The sequence below is a fragment of the Ovis aries genome, chromosome 8, assembly GCF_016772045.2.
Source record: "Ovis aries strain OAR_USU_Benz2616 breed Rambouillet chromosome 8, ARS-UI_Ramb_v3.0, whole genome shotgun sequence".
NCBI lineage: Eukaryota > Metazoa > Chordata > Mammalia > Artiodactyla > Bovidae > Ovis > Ovis aries.
Genome location: NC_056061.1, coordinates 58096741 through 58122690, shown reverse-complemented (window position 1 = coordinate 58122690; position 25950 = coordinate 58096741). Strand labels below are relative to the sequence as shown.

At 38.2% G+C, this 25950-nt stretch overlaps 1 protein-coding gene across 2 annotated transcripts; it reads left to right on the top strand.

Moving 5' to 3' along the window:
• The first annotated feature begins 145 nt into the window (after window positions 1–145).
• TAAR1 (trace amine associated receptor 1) lies at window positions 146–12203 on the top strand. 2 transcript variants are annotated; one of them, XM_042253489.2, is made up of 2 exons: window positions 146–281; window positions 8585–12203. In XM_042253489.2, the coding sequence occupies exon 2, from the start codon at window positions 8702–8704 to the stop codon at window positions 9710–9712; it is 1011 nt and encodes a 336-aa protein (XP_042109423.1). In that variant the 5' UTR covers window positions 146–281; window positions 8585–8701; the 3' UTR covers window positions 9713–12203. The 2 variants fall into 2 exon arrangements, with proteins under 2 accessions (XP_042109423.1, XP_027828522.1); XM_027972721.3 differs by having other exon boundaries at window positions 146–328.
• Window positions 12204–25950: the final 13747 nt, after the last annotated feature.

Sequence of the window (25950 nt, the reverse complement as noted above, 5' to 3'; positions counted from 1 at the left end):
GCTTGAGATAATTTTTAAAGTAACAGTGATATTTACCTTCTCTATTTAATTTGCTCACTGCTAGCTTCCTGGTGCTCATTTAGAATAAACACACCTCTCACTTATTTTTCTCGATAGTATACTGTTACCTGTTTCAGAAAGATTTATTATCAGCTTATCTTTTCCAGATGTTAATATTTGCGTCATTCTGTCTGCATTAACTGCAGTCTATCATTGATCAGCATTGGCTCAAGCCAGCAGCAGGTGTACAGGACACGAGTGAGGATGGCTTCCTCTCAAAGGTAGTGTTTCTGCTTATCCACTTGCTCTGTGACCCTTTCCTGAGAAGGTAGGTCTGAACACAATGAACAGCCTTGCAAACCACAGAGATTAGCCGGGAGGCCCGGGTGATCTTTTATAGGGAGAATGCTCAAGGGAGTAAGAGTTATCAATGGTTTGGTACTTACAAATATTATTAAGATTTAGGGTTATTTGATGGGAAGATTCTCTACTGTCATTTTAGTAGGAGAGAATTAAAATAGTTACATATATTTTAAATAGCTTACTTTATATGAGCTTTTCAAAATATTTCACCTTGATTAAAAATTCACCTGTGGGTGGCTAGAAAATTAGAAAAAGGATTTTTTAAAAGTGTTCTTTCCTTGTACAATGAAGGAAATTCCATGTTGTGTTTGGCTACTTTTAATGTAATAATGGAATATTCATGAAAGATTTTCAAGTTTACAAATTAAATTGTATTTTATTGTTACTATACATGAAACTGCAGAACTAAAATCTTATTTGTGGCAAATACTGTTTGGTGGGGAAATGCTGGTGCATTTCTGAATTATGTTGTGCTTCAATATGTGTGCCTCTGTGTGTGTTTATATGTGCCATGTATTAGATACATTAACTTAAGAATCTCCTGGTTTTGATGACCTAAATCTGATGTACTATTATCTTTTGTGTAAGATAGCAGAGATGCTCTCAGGTATAGGGTATTTACTTTATCATAATATTGTGGAGATTGTTTTCTGTCTTATCTATTGGTCTATGCTGATGCGTAAGCAAACAAATGAATTTTGCCATGTTTCCTGTTACTTAAATTGGAAACAATTTGCTTCCAGGGATGTTCCACCTCGATACCCCATGAGTTATGACTTAAATATTTGGAAATCCTGTCCTTTATCTCTTTCTCTCTTTTAAAATAAATATTTTTCAAAAATGCTTCCATTATTTTTAAAAACACTAGATAAATTACAGAGCTGCAAACATATTTGTGAATAACATTATTATCAAGTCCATTTCTAATTTTGATTCCAAATTTTGTATAACAGAACAAAAACAGCATATGGGTCAGTTAAGAAATTTAGCAAAAGTGTGATTTTTCATAATAAATTCTTTACTCAGGTGAAGAATTATACAAACACATGAAGCACAAATAATATAATTTTTAATAATCATTTATCAATAGCTTTTTGAAAGTTTCATTTAAAGTTTCATTTGAAACAATTCACAACCTACTTAATTCTTTTAAATACTTTTTCAGAAAATGAATATGAAGCATTTTCATAGTAGGAAACTTGGAAAATGTAAAAATTATAGAGAAGAAAGAAAAACTAGTCCATTATTTCACCTAGGAAAAATTAATGTTAAATTTCATATTTTTTCCCTTTGTGTTATTTCTTTATTTATTGAATTTCAAACTTACCATCTTTGAGCAGTTGGAGCTATTATTCCTCACCCATTCTTCATGCTTTTATGCATATGTGTGTGTTCAAGTGCATGCTACTTTAAAACACTCTGCATGTTTTTCTTTACTTGACAAGATCTCATGGACATCTCTCTATTTCTTATTATAAAAAGAGTCAACTCCTCCAATGTGACATCTTTTTGAACACGTATCTACTGAGGTTTATGTGTCTAATATAAGTTTAGACAATTTTACTTTTTACTTTTGTTGCTGTTATGAAAGCTATCACACTGAACATTTGCTGGGTAAAGCAATTTGGAATTTTAAAATTTAAAACATGCAGCTGGAGAAATTTTCCAAAATTAAATCATTAATTTTGCATCTTAGGATCCAGGCATGAAGTGTCTTGCCAGCTACTCACTAAGTCTGATTACAACTAGAAATTATTGAAATAGCTGAAAATTTAAATTTCAATATTCAGTGTTTTCTTGAAATTTACTTTTTTTTATTTAAAAATTTTTTTAGAAAGCATTGTATTGTGTCATATTGTCATAATTTTTTTTGACATAAACTAAATCTTTATTTAGATAATATTATTCACTATGTTTGCATTTATTCTTGGTGATGGTGGTTTGGTTGCTAAAGTTGTGTCTGACTCTTGTGACCCCGTGGACTGGAGAGTGCCAGGCAAGTCTGTTCATGGAATTTCCCTTCTTTAGAAGATCTTCCTGACCCAGATATTGAACCCAAATTTCCTGCACTGCAGGTAGATTCTTTACCAACTGAGCCAACAGGAAAGCCCAAATTTTAGCACTGCCTACCACTACCCTTCTAAATCAAATCCCTTACGATTACGAAATGGAAGTGGCAAATAGATTTAAGGGACTAGATCTGATAGACAGAGTGCCTGATGAACTATGGACGGAGGTTTGTGACATTGTACAGGAGACGGGGATTAATACCATCCCCATGGAAAAGAAATGCAAAAACGCAAAACGGCTGTCTGAGGAGGCCTTACAAATAGCTGTGGAAAGAAGAGAAGCAAAAAGCAAAGGAGGAAAGGAAAGATATAAGCTTCTGAATGCAGAAGTTCCAAAGAATAGCAAGGAGAGATAAGAAAACCTTCCTCAGAGATCAATGCAAAGCAATAGAGGAAAACAACAGAATGGGAAAGACTAGAGATCTCTTCAAGAAAATTAGAGATTGGTAACATTTCATGCAAAGATGGGCTCTAAAGGACAGAAATGGTATGGACCTAACAGAAGCAGAAGATATTAAGAAGAGGTGGCAAGAATACACGGAAGAACTGTACAAAAAAGATCTTAATGACCCAGATAATCATGATGGGGTGATCACTCACCTAGAGCCAGACATCCTAGAATGTGAAGTCAAGTGGGCCTTAGAAAGCATCAATACGAACAAAGCTAGTGGAGGTGAGGAAATTCCAGTTGAGCTGTTTCAAATCCTGAAAGATGATGCTGTGAAAGTGCTGCACTCAATATGCCAGCAAATTTGGAGAACTCAGCAGTGGCCACAGGACTAGAAAAGGTCAGTTTTCATTCCAATCCCAAAGAAAGGCAATGCCAAAGAATGCTCAAACTACCACACAATTGCACTCATCTCACATGCTAATAAAGTAATGCTCAAAATTCTCCAAGCCAAGCTTCAGCAACATGTTAACCATGAACTTTCATATGTTCAAACTGGTTTTTGAAAAAGCAGAGGAATCAGAGATGAAATTGCCAAAATCTACTGGGTCATCAAAAAGCAAGAGTTCCAGAAAAATATCTATTTCTGCTTTATTGACTATGCTAAAGTGTTTGACTGTGTGGATCACAATAAACTGTGGAAAATTCTGAAAGAGATAGGAATACCAGACCGTTTGACCTGCCTCTTGAGAAACTTATATGCAGGTCAGGAAGCAACAGTTAGAACTGGACATGGAACAACAGACTGATTCCAAATAGGAAAAGGAGTACATCAAGGCTGTATATTGTCACCCTGCTTATTTAACTTCTATTCAGAGTACATCATGAGAAATTCTGGGTTGGAAGAAGCACAAACTAGAATCGAGATTGCTGGAAGAAATATCAATAACCTCATATATGCAGATGGTACCACCCTTATGGCAGAAAGTGAAGAGGAACTAAAAAGCCTCTTGATGAAAGTCAAAGAGGAGAGTGAAAAAGGTGGCTTAAAGCTCAACATTCAGAAAATGAAGATCATGGCATCTGGTCCCATCACTTCATGGGAAATAGATGGGGAAACAGTGGAAACAGTGTCAGACTTTATTTTGGGGGGCTCCAAAATCACTGCAGATAGTGACTGCAGCCATGAAATTAAAAGACGCTTACTCCTTGGAAGGAAAGTTATGACCAACCTAGACAGCATATTCAAAAGCAGAGACATTACTTTGCCAACAAAGGTCCATCTAGTCAAGACTGTGGTTTTTCCAGTGGTCATGTATGGTTGTGAGAGTTGTACTGTGAAGAAGGCTGAGCGCCGAAGAATTGATGCTTTTGAACTGTGGTGTTGGAGAAGACTCTTGAGAGTCCCTTGGACTGCAAGGAGACCCAACCAGTCCATTCTAAAGGAGATCAGTCCTGGGTGTTAATTGGAAGGACTGATGTTGAAGCTGAAACTCCAGTACTTTGGCCACCTCATGCGAAGGGTTGACTCCAGTGCAAAAGACGCTGATATCAGAGGGATTTGGGGCAGGAGGAGAAGGGGACAACAGGGGATGAGATGGCTGGATGGGATCACCACCTCGATGCACATGAGTTTGGGTAAACTCCAGGAGTTGGTGATGGACAGGGAGGCCTGGCATGCTGCGGTTTACGGGGTCGCAAAGAGTCAGACACGACTGAGTGACTGAACTGACTGAACTGACTGATGCTTCAACTGGAATGTAAGTTCCAGAAGAGCAGGGAATTTCACTGTCTGTTCACCACTCTTGCCTCAGCGCATAGTGCCTGACAGGAAGAAGGCATTCAATTGTATTATCTTGAAAAAGAATGACTGCCTTTCTGTTTGTATTTAAGCTTAGTGTATGTAATATTCCTCTGCTTGATTCACAAGGTCAGTGATTCAGTTTTTAGTTGTGGACAGGATTTCCAAATATTTAAATTATGACTCATCCCTAGTGACTCAGATGGTAAAGAATCCACCTGCAATGCAAGAGACCTGGATTCAATCCCTGAGTCAAGAAGATTCCCTGGAGAAGGGGATGGCCATCCACCCCAGTATTCTTGCCTGGAGAATTCCATGGACAGAGGAGCCTGGTGGGCTACAGTCCATTGGGTCACAAAGAGTCAGACATGACTGAAGTGACTAAGCAGAAGCAGCATGGAATGTCCAGATGGGACATCCCTGCAAGCAAATTGTTTCCATCTTTAAGTAACAGGAAGCATGGCAAAATCCATCTGTTTGTGGAGACATCAGCATAGACTGATAAATAAGAGAGAAAATCATCTTCAGCTATATTATGATAAGGTAAACACACTATAACTGAGAGCGTCTCTGCTATGTTACACAGAATATAATAGTGCATCAGATTTAGGTCATCAAAACTAAGAGATTTTTAAGTTAATTTGAGATTTTGGATTTATAGGAAGAGACCAAATTATGTCTAATGCAAAGTTAAACTCTGCATCATATTAATGTGAATGTAAGTACATATCTGGTGCCTTTAGTTAAATAAGAAAGTGAGATAGCCATGCAGAGCAAACATGTGGAGGACATGCTTGTTGGAAGACAGAAGAGTAAGGAGCTGAAAGTCCATTACTGAATCATTTATGTGGACGAGAAAATTATGAAGAATTTTAGCAGGAGTAGCTTTGGAGAAAGTGAGAGTAGGCCTGGAGCTAACATCTTCAAGAAATAGAAAAGTGACTTGAAGTCTGAAGTCTGCAGCAAAAGGAGGTATAGTCTGAACACAGAGCTTCAAAGTTTGCAAGGGATGGAAGATAGGAAGGAAGGAGGGATAATGATTTGCAGTGTCAATGAGTCCAAGAGGACATGCTTTTCTTCCAAGTCTTATAAAAGAAAAGATAACCAAGGATGCAGGGGAGGAAACAATTACCTTTGATAAGGCTGTAGGGAAAGAGATATCCTCAGAGGAAAGAAAGTTTCAGTTAGAACAAAGAGAGGGAAGTTTTTTAGAAAGAGCCTAAGGAAATAGGGTGATGATCATGAGCTCCAGAGGGAATACATGGAAGTGTTTGTGAGTGGGTAGTGGATGAGTAGATTAAGAGATAGGTTCACATACAGGAGATAAGTTCTGTAATTGTACAGACTAGTATGGGATTGAAAGTCTGAGCCATTAGAAATGGGTAGTTGAAGGAACCAGGGACAAATGGCATGGTGAAATTAGCATTGATGGCCTTTTATTGGGAAGTTGGGGACACTCTACCAGTGAAGTCCTGTCTTGCTAGACAGATATACTTCAAACTATAATGCCTAACAATATATTTTAAAATCAAGTGTCAGTTTCAAACATTAGGTAATTAGATCATTTGAACAGAACTGTTAACTTAACTAGGTATCAGAGCATGCATGTTAAGTCGCTTCAGTAGTGTCTGACTCTTTACAACCCCATGGACTGTAGCCCACCACGCTCCTCTGTCCCTGGAATTCTCCAGGCAAGAATACTGGAGTGTGTTGCCATGCCCTCCTACAGGGGATCTTCCTGACCCAGGGATCCAGCTGGAGTTTCTTATGTCTCCTGAATTGGCAGGCACTTTCTTTACCACTAGCGCCACCTGGGGAGCCTAGCTAGATATCATAGAGATTTATTAACTTCCTGTATTGTTATAGTATGTTCAACTTGGTAATTTGTAAATACAGAGAGTAATCATTTCTAGCTAGCTAAATTCTTAAAGCTGGAAGAAAAGAAAACCACTAGTATGTCATGTTCTTAGATAAGTGTTCAACTCATAATATCATCTGCATTTATTTAAATACATTATTTAAATAAATCTATTTAAAAATAGATTTATTTTTTAAAATACATTTATTTAAATAAATCTATTTAAAAAATACACCCCAGTACTCTTAGCTAGAAAATCCCAGGGATGGGAGCCTAGTGGACTGCTGTCTATGGGGTTGCGCAGAGTCAGACACGACTGAAGTGACTTAGCAGCAGCAGCATTTAAAAAATAAATTATAACATTTAAAAATACTTGCACAAAAATTATGCATAAAGTTCTAAAGTTGACCAGACAGATTATTGTTCTGAAGTGTCATTGATATTATCAATACTTTCTCAAATACAATGCTTCAGGCTTTCTTTCTCTGAAAACAAGATGTATCATTATGAGGAGGAAGCCATTTGGTTTTTATCTGGGAATGAAGAACAAAGCATACAAAGTTGTCAGATGACTCTTTCATCATCCATGAATATATCTTCTAAAACTGAGCAATCAGTTGTTTTTTTTTTCCCCACCTTCCCTCACTTATATTTGGACCCTAGTTCCTGCTGAGTGAAGCTGCTCAATGTGATACTAGGCAGGGATATTTTCTTAATTGGTAGAAATTATTAGGAAACATTCTAAACATTGTTTGATTCCTTTAATATATCAACAACAAAAGTAAAAGAAAGAGGGAAAAGGGGGCAATATTGAGAAAAAAACTTTAAATTTTAGTTTAGTTGACAGCACATAAATTTTGTAGTAAAAAAAAAATCCATCATTTGTTTAGTGAAGTTTCAATTATAATTCAAACATTATACAGTTCAAATAATGTAAGTATATTTAGTCTGCTGTTTGTTCTGTCATAAAGTGGGCCTGGACGTCTACTAAAATAAATCTTACAGATGCATTTGAGATGTTTCCTCCTGGGAATAAAAGGCAGAAACAGACTAGGGGGAGAGATGTTTCAAGTTTATTAAAATATCTGTTTTCAGTTCAGTTCAGTTGCTCAGTCATATCCGACTCTTTGCGACCCCATGAACTGCAGCATGTCAGGCCTCCCTGTCCATCACCAACTTCCAGAGTCCACCCAAACCCATGTCCATTGAGTCGATGATGCCATCCAACCATCTCATCCTCTATCGTCCCCTTCTCCTCCTGCCTTCAATCTTTCCCAGCATCAGGGTCTTTTCCAATGAGTCAGCTCTTTGCATCAGGTGGCCAAATTATTGGAGTTTCAGCTTCAACATCAGTCCTTCCAATGAACACCCAGGACTGATCTCCTTTAGAATGGACTGGTTGGATCTCCTTGCAGTCCAAGGGACTCTCAAGAGTCTTCTCCAACACCACAGTTCAAAAGCATCAATTCTTCGGCGCTCAGCTTTCTTCACAGTCCAACTCTCACATCCATACATGACCACTAGAAAAACCATAGCCTTGACTAGATGGACCTTTGTTGGCAAAGTGATTTTATTCTTCCAATTCCAGTTTTGGATAAATTTAGATTCTTATGTGGTCTTGATCTAAACTGTCAGCCCAGAGGGAGTGAGAAGAGATGAAAAGGAGAATAGATTCCTGGAATTCTAAGACTTCTTGCTATTTCCTAGCATCTTCCCAATATAATGACAGCTTATTCACTGATAACCAGAATTTACTTTGTTCCTCTGAACTCTCTCTCCTCCTCTTTTTATCTTTATAATGTACAAGTATACACATAATATACATTAAACATATACTGCAAAATATATTGCAGGTTCCCCACAATTTAGCTATTACAGAATTACAGAATCATATATTTCAAACTAATAATTCAGCTTTACATTTCTAACACAGTGACTAACATGAAGTAGATGTTAAAAACACTTTTAGGAACTGAACTTACTGAACTGAACTTGGAAATAAAAACTCTTTCCAAAATAATTATTTTTCAGCAAGAAGTAACAGGTAAATGCATTAAAAGTGAGAAGAATCAAATTGTTGATACTTTCCTTTTTCCCCCCCATAGGTTTCTGGGATATATATATGGAAGTAAGAGAAGGAACTCTAACCTGATCATGGATTTCGAAGAGAGACTCCTCAAAGCACGAAGGAAAAGATAACAACCAGTGCATTGTCCTTAGAAATGATGTCCTTTTGCCACAATAAAATTAATATGTCCTGTGTGAAAAGCAGCTGGTCAAATGACATCCGGGCTTCCCTGTACAGTTTAATGGTGCTCATAATTCTGACCACAATGGTTGGCAATCTGCTAGTTATTATTTCGATATCACACTTCAAGCAACTGCATACCCTAAATAATTGGCTCATTCAGTCCATGGCTACTGTGGACTTTCTTCTGGGGTGCCTGGTCATGCCTTATAGCATGGTGAGATCCATTGAGCACTGCTGGTCTTTTGGAGAAGTCTTCTGTAAAATTCACACCAGCACTGACATTATGCTGAGTTCAGCATCCATTTTTCACTTATCCTTCATTTCCATTGACCGCTACTATGCTGTGTGTGACCCACTGAGATACAAAACCAAGATCAACATCTTGGTTATTTCTCTGATGATCTTCATTAGTTGGAGTATTCCTGCTCTTTTTGCATTTGGGATGATATTTCTGGAGCTAAACGTCAAAGGAGCTGAAGAGATGTATTATAAACACAGTCACTGCATAGGGAGTTGCTCTGTCTTCTTCAGCAAAACATCTGGGGTTCTGGCCTTTATGACTTCTTTCTATATACCTGGCTCTATTATGCTCTGCATCTATTGTAGAATATATTTCATAGCAAAAGGCCAGGCAAGATCAATTCATGATGCAAAGCAGAAGGTTCAAATTGGGTTGGAAGAGAGAAATGGAATTTCACGAAGCAGAGAAAGGAAAGCTGCAAAGACTTTAGGGATTGTGATGGGAGTTTTCTTAACATGCTGGTGTCCTTTCTTTGTCTGCATGGTCATGGACCCTTTCCTGGACTATACTATCCCACCCACTTTGAACGATGCATTGATTTGGTTTGGCTACTTGAATTCTACTTTTAATCCAATGGTTTATGCATTTTTCTACCCCTGGTTCAGAAAAGCACTAAAGATAATTCTAGTTGGTAAAATTTTCCAAAAAGATTCATCTAGGAGTAAATTATTTTCAGAATAAATCCATAGACTTATTATGCTTTCAGTCAGTCAGCTCAGTCACTCAGTTATGTCCAACTCTTTGTGACCCTTGGACTGCAGCACTCCAGGCTTCCCTGTCCATCACCAACTCCTAGAGCTTACTCAAACTCATGTCCATCAAGGCTGTGATGCCATCCAACTATCTCATCCTCTATTGTCCCCTTCTCCTCCTGCCTTCAATCTTTCCCAGCATCAGGGTCTTTTCCACTGAGTCAGTTCTTCACATCAGATGGCCAAATTATCAGAGTTTCAGCTTCAGCATCAGTCATTCCAATGAATATTCAGGACTGATTTTGAGTGTTTTACAGAATAGTTGATGATTATATTTATGAACATGAATAATATCAACCACATGTGCCAACTGCAGGGACTTTTATGAAATATTTGGTTCAAAGATTGTACAGTGAGATATGATGCTTACATCTTGCTTTTTATTTGCCATTCGTATTACGTATATTGAAGCTTTACAAGACCAGAAATTAAGAACTTAAAATTTTAAAGAACACTTCCTACCCTTACATGAACTGCCATGAAACTGTCAGTGGTACCTTACTCAGTTGTTCAGTGGTGGAAAGTAAGAGGCTACGTTTGGAGATGGCAATTAGAAGGACTTTGTCATTCATTTGCTTGGATATATATGCCTTTTTTTTAATGTCAACTCAAAGTATACATTAAATATTACTATTGCTTACACATAATTTGCTATTTATTACTGATTATTAATACATATTTTGATTTTTAAATCTGTTGATGTTTACATTTTTTTAATGTTTTTCTGATTTTCATGCTTGTAGGAAATTTGGAAAATAGAGGAAAATTAAAATAATATATAGAAACAAAATAAAAATCAAAACATCATTCATAGCTCACTTAAGAACCATATCATTCAAAGTTCTTAAAAGCATCATTTTGTAATGACTGCAAAATGTTAAATTGTATGGATGCACAAAAAGTTTTTTTAACCATTTTCCCATTGTTGACCACTTAGTTCATTTTGATTTCTTTTCTTTTTTTTTTTTTTTTTGAACAGCTTAAATTAAATGCCTGTTACCTGGTCTTCCCTAGTGGCTCAGATGGTAAAGAATCTGCCTGCAATGCAGGAGACCTTGGTTCGATCCCTGGGTTGGGAAGATCCCCTGGAGGAAGACATGGCAACCCACTCCAGTATTCTTACCCATGGAAAGAGGAGCCTGGAGGGCTAAAGACCATGGGGTTGCAAATAGTTGGACACATAACTGAGCAACTAAGCACACAGCACCTGTTACTGAAGCTCACAAAAATGCCGGGGAGGATTTAGTCATATTTCAAGGTCATGCCTGCTGTGATAGGACTCAAAATACATGCTGTAGGAAATAAAGCAAATTCACTTGTTGGGTGCCAAGCTACACTGAAAGAGAAGCAGTTATTCATCAGAGCAGCTAAACATGTGGTAAAGAAGAGCTATAATTGGACACAGTATATCCCAGGTCTATTACGATGGCATACAGAAAAGAAAAATAAGGAGAAATAGTGGTTTCAAGTAAGATCCCCTAATAGAAGTGGGCAAGCATTCTTAATCATAAATATCAATTTGCATTTGAACTGTTTCTAATCTAGACTTCATGTAATTTGTATCTTGTTAAGCAGCACCACAGATTTGAATTTATTTGTTTCATAATTGTGACTTATGCTCATGGGTAAGTTAGGGTGAGGCAGTTAATTTTAAATAAAACTAAAAAATGCATGTTCCTGTATATACATTTCTGTTCACAAACCCTTCTATCTATTACAATCTCTTTCAGGACTGTATCTTTAGTTTCCTTGATGTGACTAGATTTTCTTCTCGTAGATATTAAAAGCAGTTTTAAAACCTTTTTCATTTAGTATATGGTAAGAAAGTTGCCCCTAATCACTCCTGGTTTCAGAAACTGTCTTGACTTTTCTACTTGTGAAACTATTTTTGTTAAATTTTAAAAAGGGGACAAAAGCATTTAGACAGTTTTCTATACCAGTTCATCCTAAAGGAGATCAGTCCTGGGTGTTCATTGGAAGGATTGATGCTGAAGCTGAAACTCCAATACTTTGGCCACCTGATGCAAAGAGCTGACTCATTGGAAAAGACCCTGATGCTGGGAAAGACTGAAGGCAGGAGGAGAGGCGGACGACAGAGGATGAGATGGTTGGATGGCATCATCGACTCAATAGACATGGGTTTGGGTGGACTCTGGGAGTTGGTGATGGACAGGGAGGCCTGGCATGCTGCCGTTCATGGGGTCACAGAGTCGGACACAACTAAGGGACTGAACTGACTGACTGACTATACCTTATAGCAAGTTTCTGTGGTTTTCTTCATTTGCTCCCACACATTCTTAGATGTTTTATACTTTTGTGTGTGTGTGTCTTGCCTGTTATGAATATGTCTTTTTAAAGTCATTGTATTTTCTACATAATTATTATTTCTTGTGTATAGTAAAATTTATTCTAGTTTTTCAGTTGACTTGCTTGGATTTTCATTATACAGTCCTATTATCCTCAAAAAATGCTAAACTTTATCTCTTTTCTAATAGTTATTCTTATCTACAGTCTTTGCTATACTTCATTAGTCAGAATTTTTAGAGCAACATGCTATAGTCCAGTGGGTCATGAAGAGTTGGTCATGACTAAGCAATTAAGCAACTAAGCATTGACAATGTTGATATAAGTCATCCTTGTCTTCCATCTATTTTAAATGACTATTGAGACCACATTTCTCCTGGGACAAGTTTATGATTCACATAATTCTACCTTTTAGACTTAGTACTCAGAGAAGGCGATGGCATCCCACTCCAATACTCTTGCCTGGAAAATCCCATGGACAGACGAGCCTGGGAGGCTGCAGTCCACGGGACTGTGAAGAGTCAGACATGACTGAGTGACTTCCCTTTCCCTTTTCGCTTTCATGCATTGGAGAAGGAAATGGCAACCCACTCCAGTGTTCTTGCCTGGAGAATCCCAGGGACGGGGGATCCTGGTGGGCTGCCGTCTATGGGGTCACAGAGTCGGACACAACCGAAGTGACTTAGCAGTAGCAGCACTAGACTCAGCACTAGACTTAGTACTAAATCCCCTATAGCCTATTTCTCTTTGTAGCCTCTGTTTTTAATATTCTTAATTAAAAAAACAACAACCAGTAACCCATCCTTTCAGCAAACAAGAAGAAAGGCTCACCTTGTCTTTCCCTATTGGCAGCTTTATTCTAGTTTCCATTCCTCCATGCAGAGGTACTTTAGGCTTTTGGTTGTCCAGAATCTGCTTCTCAACTGGAATTCAATTAGCTTTGGGAAATTTCTCATCCCGACTAGATATAATTTGTTGGAACTGCAAAGAAGAGAGTGGCCTTCTGCCTTTCCCCTTAACTAAACAGATGGGTAGAAAACTTACACTAAAAATTTCAGAAGGTCTTTCTCTAGAAACCGAACCTTAAAAGAAGGGAAAAAGACAATTATTTTTAGCAGAATCATTAGCAGAAAACAAACAAAAAAATGTGGGTTTCCATTCTATTCATATGGTGAGACTGTGACCTGACTGCTCTTGGTGTTGTTGGAATCCATGCCTCCCAGATTCCAGAGATACTCAAGTATTCATTTCCAAACTGAGTTCTCCATTCTCTCATGGATTTCATGACTCCCAGATAGTCTTCTAATGAATTCACAGTAGGCATAGCTTTTGCTTGCATGCACGAGAAGAACTTGAACTTGACATACGATATTACGGTAAACATAAAGAAAGCAGTTGTAACAACACAATATAACACTACTTTCCTAGTCCAGGCAATGTCCATCCAAAAAAGTGTCATATTCCACTCCCTTCTCAAAGAGAAATATTCAAATAAGTTTCCATTCAAGAAGAGATAAAAATAAAAATGTATTAGCAAGGAACTTGTTGGAACTGATTTTTTTGTAATGATAATATTGCCATCTTAAGAGATCAGTGCAATGGAAGTTCCAGCCTGATTTTCAACTTGGTTCTTGAAGTCAATAATCCAATTTTTGGAGAGTCATAATTTTTGTCAAGAAAGTAAAGCAAACCATATAAACTCCCATAAATTGTGGATTTTGTTGAATCAGTTTGTTTAATTGTACACTGTCAGTCAGAGTGTGAATATTAACTGAAATGTTTAAAGATTCATGAAGAATGCTTTATGTTTTTAAATTTAGCAGACTATAAAGTATACAAAAAAACCAGTATTGAGAGATATTTTGAGTGTTGCACTCAAATAATCTAAGTAATGTAAGAATCAAATTGAAGTTTTTTTTTTTTAAGATAAAGTATATATTCATTTCCCAAAGTGTTTCAAACAGGTCATTGAGTACATGGCCAACTGAAACAAGCATTTAGAGAAGGTAAATTTGTCTTTGACAGGTCCTGACCTTCTGTTCCATATTCTTCCTCCTCCTAAAATCCCTTTATGAAATCTGTTTTAAGCTCCCAGTGAATTACTCACCTGCAAAATAAGGACAATAATATTGTCTCACTGGACCATTAATCATTACATGAGAGATACTGCCTAGCATGGGGCCTTGCACATAAAAATACTCAGGAAATACATTTTATTAGCATTATTCTCTGTCATTTTATTGGTATGTGCTATGCTGGTGTTCATTCAGAATATGCTTGGTATGCATGGAGTGTTGACCTGGCAGATATTACATATCATTTCTTTTTTTAAAAAGACTAGAGCAGCATTACATCATCCTGTTTCCCAGTAAGTTCCACGATTAAAATTATGGAAAAGAATATCAGACTTATCTCAGTTCTATGAAGAAGAAAGTTAACCTGGTGATACATTTCTGTATTAGTCTGTGGCAGTTTGGCATATTGGGAATTTTTATTTCTTTAAAACTAATTTCTATAGAAGACATATGAAAATAACTATATATTTCTATCTACATATATAGTATTGATATTTACCTGCAAAATACCTACTTATTGTCCGCCTAGTAAATGAATTTGGATGAACACCTTGTATAAGCTCTGAAGCTTGCTGGTGTAGAGCCAGATTTCTGAGATTCCCTGCATAGACGGATGGCCTCAGGCTTTGAAACCAGACAAGTGTGAAGTCAAGTCCATTTTCCTCCTGGTTCCTGTGCTTTCCCTACTTATGTCTTTGCTCCTGCAGCCCCCATGCCTGAAATGCCTCCTACCCTTCTTCCACCTTCATGACTTTTACTCATTTTAAAAGACTCATCTTGAGGATTACCTCTCCAGGAATCCATCTAAATTCTCTAAGATCAGGTAGGGGTCTTCTCCAAGTCCCTCAATGTGGGGACTTCCTTGGCGATCCAGTGGTTAAGACTTCGACTTCCAATGCAATCAATTCCTGATCAGGGAGCTAAGATCCCACATGCTACACAACCTAAAAACCCAAACATGAAACAGAAGCAATATTGTAACAAATTCAATAAAGACTTTAAAAATTGTCCGCATCAAAAACAAAAAACAAAAACACCAAACTTAACAAAACAAAACCAAAAAACCTCCCAGTGTTGTGCCCTGCACTTCTCATCTGTATGTGCACGCTCAGTAGCTTCAGACTCTGTGTGATCCCATGGACTGTAGCTCACCAGGCTCCTTTGTCCATGGGATTCTCCAGGCAAGAGTAGTGGGGTGGGTTGCCATGCCCTCCTCCAGGGGATCTTCCAACCCAGGGATCGAACCTGCATCTCTTGCATTGCAGGTGGATTCTTTAACCCTGGAGCCACTGGGGAAGTCCCACATCAGTACACTGCCTGCTTATTTTTCAAATGCCCTCTGTTCCCACTGGAGTGTGAACTACAGAAGTTAAGGACTGTTTCTTATTCATTCTTCTACTCCATACTCAGCACCACACCTGGGACAGAGAAGTCACTCAAAGCGCATTTTTAAGGGGAATAGGTGAATCAGGGGAAATAAGAAATCCAAGGGTATAGTGTTAATGAAAGTTAGAGACAGATTGGAGTCCAAGTCTGTCTGGCCACAAACTCCACCCTCTCTCCTACTTCAGGGCAAATATGAAGCAACTATCGGGACTCATAGTTTTATCTCCAGTCAAGTTTAAGCAGATGTGCCTGTATGACTTTAATTTTGGCAATAAATATGTATTATTTCTGTATAGGAAAAGATTTTAATGGTTAAATTATTTTAAAAACTGGTTCTGAAAGTGCTAACTAGATTTAGCATATGAGCTTCTACTGAGGTTGGTGCTGAATTCTTAACTGCTTGGAATTATTTAGGGTTGATTGGACTGAGATTCAGAAATCTGCAGTTTCAAACAGCAGCAGCCCATGCTCCTTGAATCACATGTCTTCTAAGCACCATTTCCTTAGATGTTAAAAAAAGGAATGAAAAAAAAATTAAGTTGATATTGTACAGTGAAAATTTAGGGGAATAATGAATGGCACAATGTATTTTAAAATGAGCTCAGAAGCCCTGGCTATGAGCTCCTGTGAGTAGGGACTCAGTTTTCTCCAGCATCTGCCACAGGGCCCGGGCCAGATAGTTGCTCCAGGAACATTTGTCCAAGGAAAGGAGAGAAGACAGATAACTAACTGATTTGATTGCAACATTTTTTAAAATTTTAATTATTTATTTATTAAATTAATGGCACCCCACTCCAGTATTCTTGCCTGGAAAATCTCGTGCACTGAGGAGGCTGATAGGCTACAGTCGCGAAGAGTCAGATACGACTGAGCGACTTCACTTTATAGTTGCTTCAGTGTTGCGTTAGTTTCTACTGTACAGCAAAGTTAATCAGCTATACTTACACATGTATCCTCTCCTCTCCCATTCAGGTCACCACAGTTCATCAAGTAGAGTACCTGTGGGAAAAACTACTTCTAAAGTTATGTTTTGAAATTTAAGCATTTTAGTGTTATTTTGTCAAACTGATAATGCCTTGATCATGTAACTCAGGGATTCTCAAATTTTCCTGGTCTGAAGACTAGCGTTGACTGTGACACAATTTTTACCAGTCATTATGAAGTAAGAAAGAGTTTTATGAAGTGTAAGAGTTTTTCATTATGGAATATGCATTCAATTTAATAGAGTGTCTCTTGTCTAAGATCATTCCTTACTAAATTTCCAGGATTAAGATGTTCTTTTCATGAAAGAAAATATAGTAATAACAGACAAAATATTTTGACAAGGTTCTTATTGGACAAGCTTATGTTTGATCCCTAGGTTGGAAAGATCCCTTGGAGGAGGGCACAGCAACCCCCTCCAGTATTCTGGCCTGGAGAATCCCTATGGACAGAGGAGCCTGGCGGGCTACAGTCCATGGGGTCGCACAGAGTCAGACACAACAGCACAGCAGTACGTTTGCCCTATGTCTAAAACTTTCTTTTGTGAAATCCCCAAATCCACTATTCTACGTTGTTAGTATCCCTTGACATTGTTAGTATCCCTTATTGTTTTGGCAATAAGAGTTGATGGTGAGCCTGCAGCATTCCATGGAGGCATCAGGTTAGCTCCAATCATTGAAGAAATTAAAGTTTTAAGGACCACTTATAACCTATACTTAAAATTCAATGAAAACAGATGACAAAGGCCACAACCAAATACAAGCAAAACAATTCTTGCTAGGAGGCCTTTTAAATAGCTGTGAAAAGAAGAGAAGCAAAAAGCAAAGGAGAAAAGGAAAGATATACTCATTTGAGTGCAGAGTTCCAAAGACTAGCAAGGCGAGATAAAAAAGCCTTCCTCAGGGATAAATGCAAAGAAATAGAGGAAAACAATAGAATGAGAAAAACTAGAGATCTCTTCAAGAAAATCAGAGATACCAAGGGAACATTTCAGGCAAAGATGGGCTCGATAAAGGACAGAAATCGTAGGAACCTAATAGAAGCAGAAGATATTAAGAAGAGGTGGCAAGAATACACAGAAGAACTGTACAAAAAAGAGCTTCATGACCCAGATAATCATGATGGTGTGATCACTCACACTCACCTAGAGCCAGACATCCTGGAATGCGAAGTCAAGTGGGGCTTAGGAAGCATCACTACGAACAAAGCTAATGGAGGTGATGGAATTCCAGTTGAGCTCTTTCAAATCCTGAAAGATGATGCTGTGAAAGTGCTACACTCAATATGCCAGCAAATTTGGAAAACTCAGCAGTGGCCACAGGACTGGAAAAGGTCAGTTTTCATTCCAATCCCAAAGAAAGGCAATGCCAAAGAATGCTCAAACTACCGCACAGTTGTACTCATCTCACATGCTAGTAAAGTAATGCTCAAAATTCTCCAAGCCAAGCTTCAGTAACACATGAACCATGAACTTCCAGATGTTCAAGTTGGATTTAGAAAAGGCAGAGGAACCAGAGATGAAATTGCCAACATCAGCTGGATCATCGAAAAACCAAGAGAGTTCCAGAAAAACATCTATTTCTGCTTCATTCACTATGCCAAAACCTTTGACTGTGTGGATCACAATAAACTGTGGAAAATTCTGAGAGAGATGGGAACACCAGATCACCTGACCTGCCTCCTGAGAAACCTGTATGCGGGTCAGGAAGTAACAGTTAGAACTGGACATGGAACAACAGACTGGTTCCAAATAGAAAAAAGAATACGTCAAGGCTGTATATTGTCACCCTGCTTATTTAACTTCTATGCAGAGTGTACCATGAGAAATGCTGGGCTGGAGGAAGCGCAAGCTGGAATCAAGATCGCTGGGAGAAATATCAATAATTTCAGATATGCAGATGACCTCACCCTTATGGCAGAAAGCAAAAAGAACTGAAGAACCTCTTGATGAAAGTGAAACAGGAGAGTGAAGAAGTTGGCTTAAAGCTCAACATTCAGAAAACTAAGACCATGGCATCCAGTTCCATCACTTCATGACAAATAGATAGGGAAACAGTGGAAACAGTGTCAGACTTTATTTTTGGGCAGTCCAAAATCACTGCAGATGGTGATTGCAGCCATGAAATTAAAAGATGCTCACTCCTTGGAAAGAAAGTTATGAGCAACCTAAACAGCATATTAAAAAGCAGACGTTACTTTGTCAACAAAGGTCCATCTAGTCAAGGCTATGGTTTTTCCAGTAGTCATGTGTGGATGTGAAAGCTGGACTATAAAGAAAGCTGAATGCAGAAGAATTGATGCTTTTGAAGTGTGGTGTTGGAGAAGATTCTTGAGAGTCCTTTGGTCTACAAGGAGATCCAAGCAATCCATCCTAAAGGAAATCAGTCCTGGGTGTTCATTGGAAGGACTGATGCTGAAGCTGAAACTCTAATACTTTGGCCACCTGATGCAAAGAGCTGACTCATTGGAAAAGACCCTGATGCTGGGAAAGATTGAGGGCAGGAGGAGAAGGGGACGACAGAGGATGAGATGGTTCGATGACATCACCGACTCTATGGACGTGGGTTTGGGTGGACTCCAGGAGTTGGTGATAGACAGGGAGACCTGGTGTGCTGCGGTTCATGGGGTTGCAAAGAGTCGGACATGACCGAGTGAACTGAAGTGAAGACAAATGTTGTCTTTGTCATGTGTTATACCCTTTTTGACACAGAATCTTAATTTACTCAGTGTATGTAATTTACTACAATTCTAAAATTTGGAATTACTCCTTAAGGAACGAACAAAATGAGTATATAGTTAAGAGTTTTCTTGTACCTACAACCAGAGTTGAGATGTAATGTTAGCTGAATGGTTTTTCTGAGATTTCTGAAATCTTCCAGATAAGTGATTCTTTGTTTTTCATTCATGATACCAGCTATGTAGACACATTTACATCAAATAAAAAGATAGACTAAGACAGATGCCACTATTTTGCCTCTCTTGCATCAGCTAAAGTTTTCTTTCTCAGATTTGCACTTTGCTTAATAATCTGTAGAATTCCCCAAACATTTGGTTCTTCAAACACAGTTCTGTGATAAATGTTTTCCTGTCTCCACTAAGTACAACTACTTCCCCAATGAATAATAGTGTGAAATTATTTCCCATCACAATCAAGGCAGAACAGCCAATGTGTTAATGATGCCCTCTGGTCTCTATTTACTCAAAAGTTTAGCAAATGAGAGTAAAGAGAGAAATGCTGCTTATACTGGTCTCTTTGGACTATGAGCTCGAATTGCTAGTTCCAAGTGTCAAACTGTAAATGAAGTACTATGGACATTGGTAAATATCCAATCAACACATTTAATTACTGCTATTAGCAATTCTCATAAGACTTTACTTTTAACAAACACAAGAGTTTGAAAACAGTGATATCATAAGTTTGAAATGTGCTAATAACTTTATTTTTAAATGGCCTAGCATTTTTATTTTGTCTGTATATTCTCCCAAGTGCAGAAAATTATTTAAAGTTGGGAGAATAAGAAAACATACACAGATAATCCATTGACTTTTCTTCCATGGTTCATGTGGCAAGAACAATAAAACAAAATATAACACAATAAAATACCATACTACCACCTGTTTTACATGAGTAGACGAGGGGCTATTATCACAATGCTAAATTTGATATGTATAACTAGATTAATGTTTGTTTTAATTAATAAAGAAGTGAAAAATGGTAGTCATTACCAGGGTAATTGAGTCATCTAAATTTTCTTCTTCCCACCCCTGTAACGACCATCAGATAAAACTACAAACAAAAGAAACCAGAATCATTGCTGGGATGAATCCTGGAAATATATTGGCTTGAGTTTATATTCATACACAGTTATTAGTAGCTATTCAGCTATGTTTGACAGCAGAAAGCAATTAACCAAACCTTAAATTTCGGTTTCCTTATTTGTAAATGGGTAATATGAAGGAGATCAGCCCTGGGATTTCTTTGGAAGGAATGATGCTAAAGCTGAAACTCCAGTACTTTGGCCACCTCATGCGAAGAGTTGGCTCATTGGAAAAGACTCTGATGCTGGGAGGGATTGGGGGCAGGAGGAGAAGGGGACGACAGAGGATGAGATGGCTGGATGGCATCACTGACTCAATGGACGTGAGTCTGAGTGAACTCCGGGAGTTGGTGATGGACAGGGAGGCCTGGCATGCTGCGATTCATGGGGTTGCAAAGAGTTGGGCACGACTGAGAGACTGAACTGAACTGAATACATAACTTTCAGAGTTGTAGTGAAGACTTACTCATTCATTAAGTCATTTATTCATTCACATAACAAATTTACTGAGCACCTGATATATACCTGTCATTGTGTCAGTTAAATGCTAAGGATAGAGACCTGAATAATATCAATATGTTCTCAACCTCTCTGAAATTTTAATGGAAATGAAATGAGGTTTTTGAAAATGAGATAGAACAAGATCAAGAAATTCAAATTATTATTATTTATAATTAACATTGCCATTGTCAACCTGGTTCATAGGTTGAGATGAAATTTAAAAATACATCCCAGACTGTCAATTTTAAGCTCAGATCACAGCACTACATCACTCTATCTGTTTAGCTGATACAGCAAATCATCATGTATGTGCTCCTCCCTCCCGTCTTTCTCTCCTTCCTTAGTTTCTCTCTTTCCTGTAGTGCAAAAATTGCTTGTTTAAAATAGAGGTTTTTCATGGGGTAGGGGAGGGGAGGGGTAAACACAAAGCGGAAACAGAGTGATAGCAGTGCAGTGTAAACGGAACATCTCCGTGGGAAGCATCTGAGTGGCAACGAGGGCCACCAGAGTGGAAGCCTTAGTGATTCAGATGAATAAGCAGTCATTATCAGACTCAGGCAGAACCAGTGATATTTTTGTTTTTTTTCAGATTAAAGTGGCTTAAAAAATTCTTAATGTGAATTGAATTTTCAGAAACAATAAGAAACATTTCAAGCAAAATCTTAGTGTTTTGATTGGGTGATAAGCTGTGGTCCTTATTTTCTAGAAATGGACACAAGCTTACAATAAAATGATAAATTTTGTGTGCTGAATTGAAAATTGGCAGAAAGGAGCCCCCAAAGATTTTGAGCTATGTCATCTTTAAAAGACTTTTTTTTTTTTTTTTTTCTGGCCGTGAGGCAGATGGGATCTTAGCTCTCCTACCATCAATCAAACCCGAGCACCCTGTAATGAAAGCACGGAGTTTCAATAGCTGGACTTCCAAGGAAGTCCCTAATAGACTTTTTAAATGTCATAAGAAGCAACTGTTTCATTTTTAAAGTGACTTAGTCATTTTATAATAATGCCTTAATCAATATTGTCCTAAAGATCTTAGTACAGTATATTAAGAAAAAGAAATTGAAGGCCTCAAGAATTAGAGGAGGAAATAGAACCATAATATTTTGCAGGGAGTATTATTAACCACATAGAAAATTCAAGAGTCTACAAAGAAATTTTTCAAATAATAGGAAAATTGAGCAAGTTGCCTGAATACAATATTCAGTGAAATGTGTGCACCAGTAATAAGCAACAAAAAACTGTGAATTTGAAAATACACCAATGTAAAATTGAGTTGCTGCTGGTGCTGCTAAGTCGCTTCAGTCGTGTCCGACTCTGTGTGACCCCATAGACGGCAGCCCACCAGGCTCCCCCGTCCCTGGGATTCTCCAGGCAAGAATACTGGAGTGGGTTGCCATTGCCTTCTCCAATGCATGAAAGTGAAAAGTGAAAGTGAAGCTGCTCGGTCATGCCAACTCTTAGCGACCCCATGGACTGCAGCCCACCAGGCTCCTCCGTCCATGGCATATTCCAGGCGAGAGTGCTGGAGTGGGGTGCCATTGCCTTCTCCCAGGAATAAAATTATCAGAAGGTGTGCAAGACACATCTGTAGAGTATTAAGAAAGTTTACTTACTAGAGCATTACAGAAGACCAAATAAATGTGGATCTAGCCCATGCTCATGGATGAGATATAATAGTGAGGAGATATTGATGTTATTCCCTCAAAATCCAGCATAATTTTTATGGATCTTGGAAAGATAATGAACATCTTGGAAGGAAGGAAGAAGAAGATGGAGGAGAGGAGGAGGAGGGGGGGGAAAGGACTTATTCTATTAAACATCAAGAGTCATTACAAGCCATTATAACTAAGCCAGTGTGGTATTTGTGCAGCATTAAATGATTGAGTGGATGGAATTGTATGCAGAGCTCAGAAATACGTGTGGACTTTGATATATGACATCTGCATTGGGGAAAGGGAATTCTACTCAATAATTGGAGCTGGAAAAAGATGTGAAAAAAAGTTTTTGCTTACTTCATGCCATACACAATTACAGATGAATTAAAAACTTAAATATTAAAAGCAACATGTTTAAATTTTCACTAGAAAATTTAGACGGCAATTTTTCTGACTTGGAACTAGGGAAGGATTTTTTAAAATAAAATTACAAAGCATAAATGATTGATAAATTTAGCTATTTGAAAGAACTTTCATTTGTATATGTAGCAAATATATTTTCCCCATGGATAAGTTGCCATTTCCTTTCAGGTAGTATTATTAACCACATAGTATTATTAACCACATATGCTACATATATAATAACTGATAAAAGGTTATTATTAAGGATATAAAAATAGCTTGTATAAATCAAGAAAAGGAAAATGTAAATAAAAAGAAATGATAGGATTTCACAGAAGGGAAACAACAATAAACACACAAATATATGCTGTCCCTCATTGGAAATCAGGAAAATGGAAATCAAGTCTACAATAAAATACAACTCTTCACTCATTAAATTGTTGAACATTTAACTGTGTTAATATCATGTGCTACCTGTATTATAAGTCGATAGAATTTCTACATATTGATTGTGAGAATGTAGAATAGTACAGCCACTTTGGAATAAAACTTATTTAGTGTTGTGAAACTGAATATTCACATTCTTTTACTCCTTAATTATTTTCCCATGTATATTTACAAGAAAATCTTTTGACTATTAGTATCAAGAAACTTACACAAGAATATTCAAAATAGCACCATTCATAATAGCAAAAGAACTAGAAATAATTCAAATACCTTTTGATAGGAGAAAAGATTATTATATAGCAATAAAAATGAATGAACTACAGTTATATATAGTATAAAATTAAGTGAAAAAATAAGAGCAAAACAAATTCTAGAAGACAGCAGATTGCATGATACCCATTTTATAAGAAATTCAAAAAAAGAAACCCATCAATACTTTGATTTAATCATGAACCATAACATGATAAATCTATTAAAGGAATACAAAAACTGATAAACACAAAATTCAGTGTAGTAATTATCTGAGGTGATAGAAAGCAGAATACAGAAATAAGGACACTATTGTCAAGCTAGTCACAGCCATGGGTGTTTATTATGTTACAAACAAAGCAATAAAGCAAGTAAGATATATGGCATGATCCTGACCAGGTTGTGCTAAGTTCCTTCAGTCGTGCCCGACTCTGTGCGACCCCATGGGCTGTAGACCGCCAAGCTCCTCTGTCTATGGGATTCTCCAGGCAAGAATACTGGAGTGGGTAGCCATTCCCTTCTCCAGGGGATCTTCCCAATGCAGGGATCAAACCAGTGTCTCTTATGCGTAACCTGCACTGGCAGACAGTTCTTTACCATTAGCGCCACCTGGGAAGCCCTATAGCATGATTCAGTTCAGTTCAGTTCAGTCGCTCAGCCGTTTCCGACTCTTTGCGACCCCATGAATTGCAGCACACCAGGCCTCCCTGTCCATCACCAACTCCTGGAGTTCACTCAGACTCACGTCCATCGAGTCTGTGATGCCATCCAGCCATGTCATCCTCTGTCGTCCCCTTCTCCTCCTGCCCCCAATCCCTCCCAGTATCAGAGTCTTTTCCAATGAGTCAACTCTTCGCATGAGGTGGCCAAAGTACTGGAGTTTCAGCTTCAGCATCAGTCCTTTCAATGAACATCCAGGGCTGATCTCCTTCAGAATGGACTGGTTGGATCTCCTTGCAGTCCAAGGGACTCTCAAGAATCTTCTCCAACACCACAGTTCAAAAGCATCAATTCTTCCATGCTCAGCTTTCTTCACAGTCCAGCTCTCACATCCACATGACCACTGGAAAAACCGTAGCCTTGACTAGACAGACCTTTGTTGGCAAAGTAATATCTCTGCTTTTCAATATACTATCTAGGTTGGTCATAAATTTCCTCCCAAAGAGTAAGTGTCTTTTAATTTCGTGGCTGCAGTCACCATCTGCAGTGATTTTGGAGCCCAAAAAAATAAAGTCTGACACTGTTTCCACTGTTTCCCCATCTATTTCCCATGACGTGATGGGACCAGATGCCATGATCTTCGTTTTCTGAATGTTGAGCTTTAAGCCCACTTTTTCACTCTCCTCTTTCACTTTCATCAAGAGGCTTTTTAGCTCCTCTTCACTTTCTGCCATAAGGGTGGTGTCATCTGCATATCTGAGGTGGCATGATTAATTGTAATTAATTCTGTACATATGAGTTTCACTAAAAATGCGAACAGTTATATTAGTGATAATCCATTTACTCCGGCTTGAGGAAAAAAATAAAATCATATCCCTTTGTTTTACTTAACTATCTTTCTTATATCCTTTCTGATCTTTTGATGCATTCTGTAAGGACTGGATCAGAAGATTCAGTTCTCCCAAGTTGCCACAAGGTGTCACTGTTGAAAATATCACTAGGGAGCCACCCAGTGTGGTGTCATTCCATCTGCAATGATGCAGATACTGGGGCTGCCAGGGGACACTATAGATTCCAGGGGCTTAGAAAGGAGAGGACTGAGTTGACACTCGCTGCACTTACATTCGGGAGAAGGCAATGGCACCCCACTCCAGCACTCTTGCCTGGAAAATCCCATGGACGGGGCAGCCTGGTGGGCTGCAGTCCATGGGGTCACTGGGAATTGGGCACGACTGAGCAACTTCACTTTCGCTTTTCACTTTCATGCATTGGAGGAGGAAATGAAAAACCCACTCCAGGGTTCTTGCCTGGAGAATCCCAGGGATGGGGGAGCCTGGTGGGCTCCCGTCTGTGGGGTCGCACAGAGTTGGACACGACTGAAGCGACTCAGCAGCAGCAGCAGCAGCAGCACTTACATTCACCAGAGTTCTCTTTCAAATCTTTTCATTGGGACTAAAGAGGCTGGTTTAGAGGAGTTTTCAAGGGTCAATTGTCTATCTGCCCTCCATCATGGTCAGTCCTACTCAAGAAAATCCTAATGTTCTTTCTTGCCAACTGGAATATCAGGCTCATTTATTAAGCTTTTGTATATTAAGATGATATACTTTAGTTTATTAGATATATTCTATCGCCGTGAACCTTAGAAAGGAAGAGGACAAAACTCATTCCTTTTGCTCCTTAGCTCTTTAA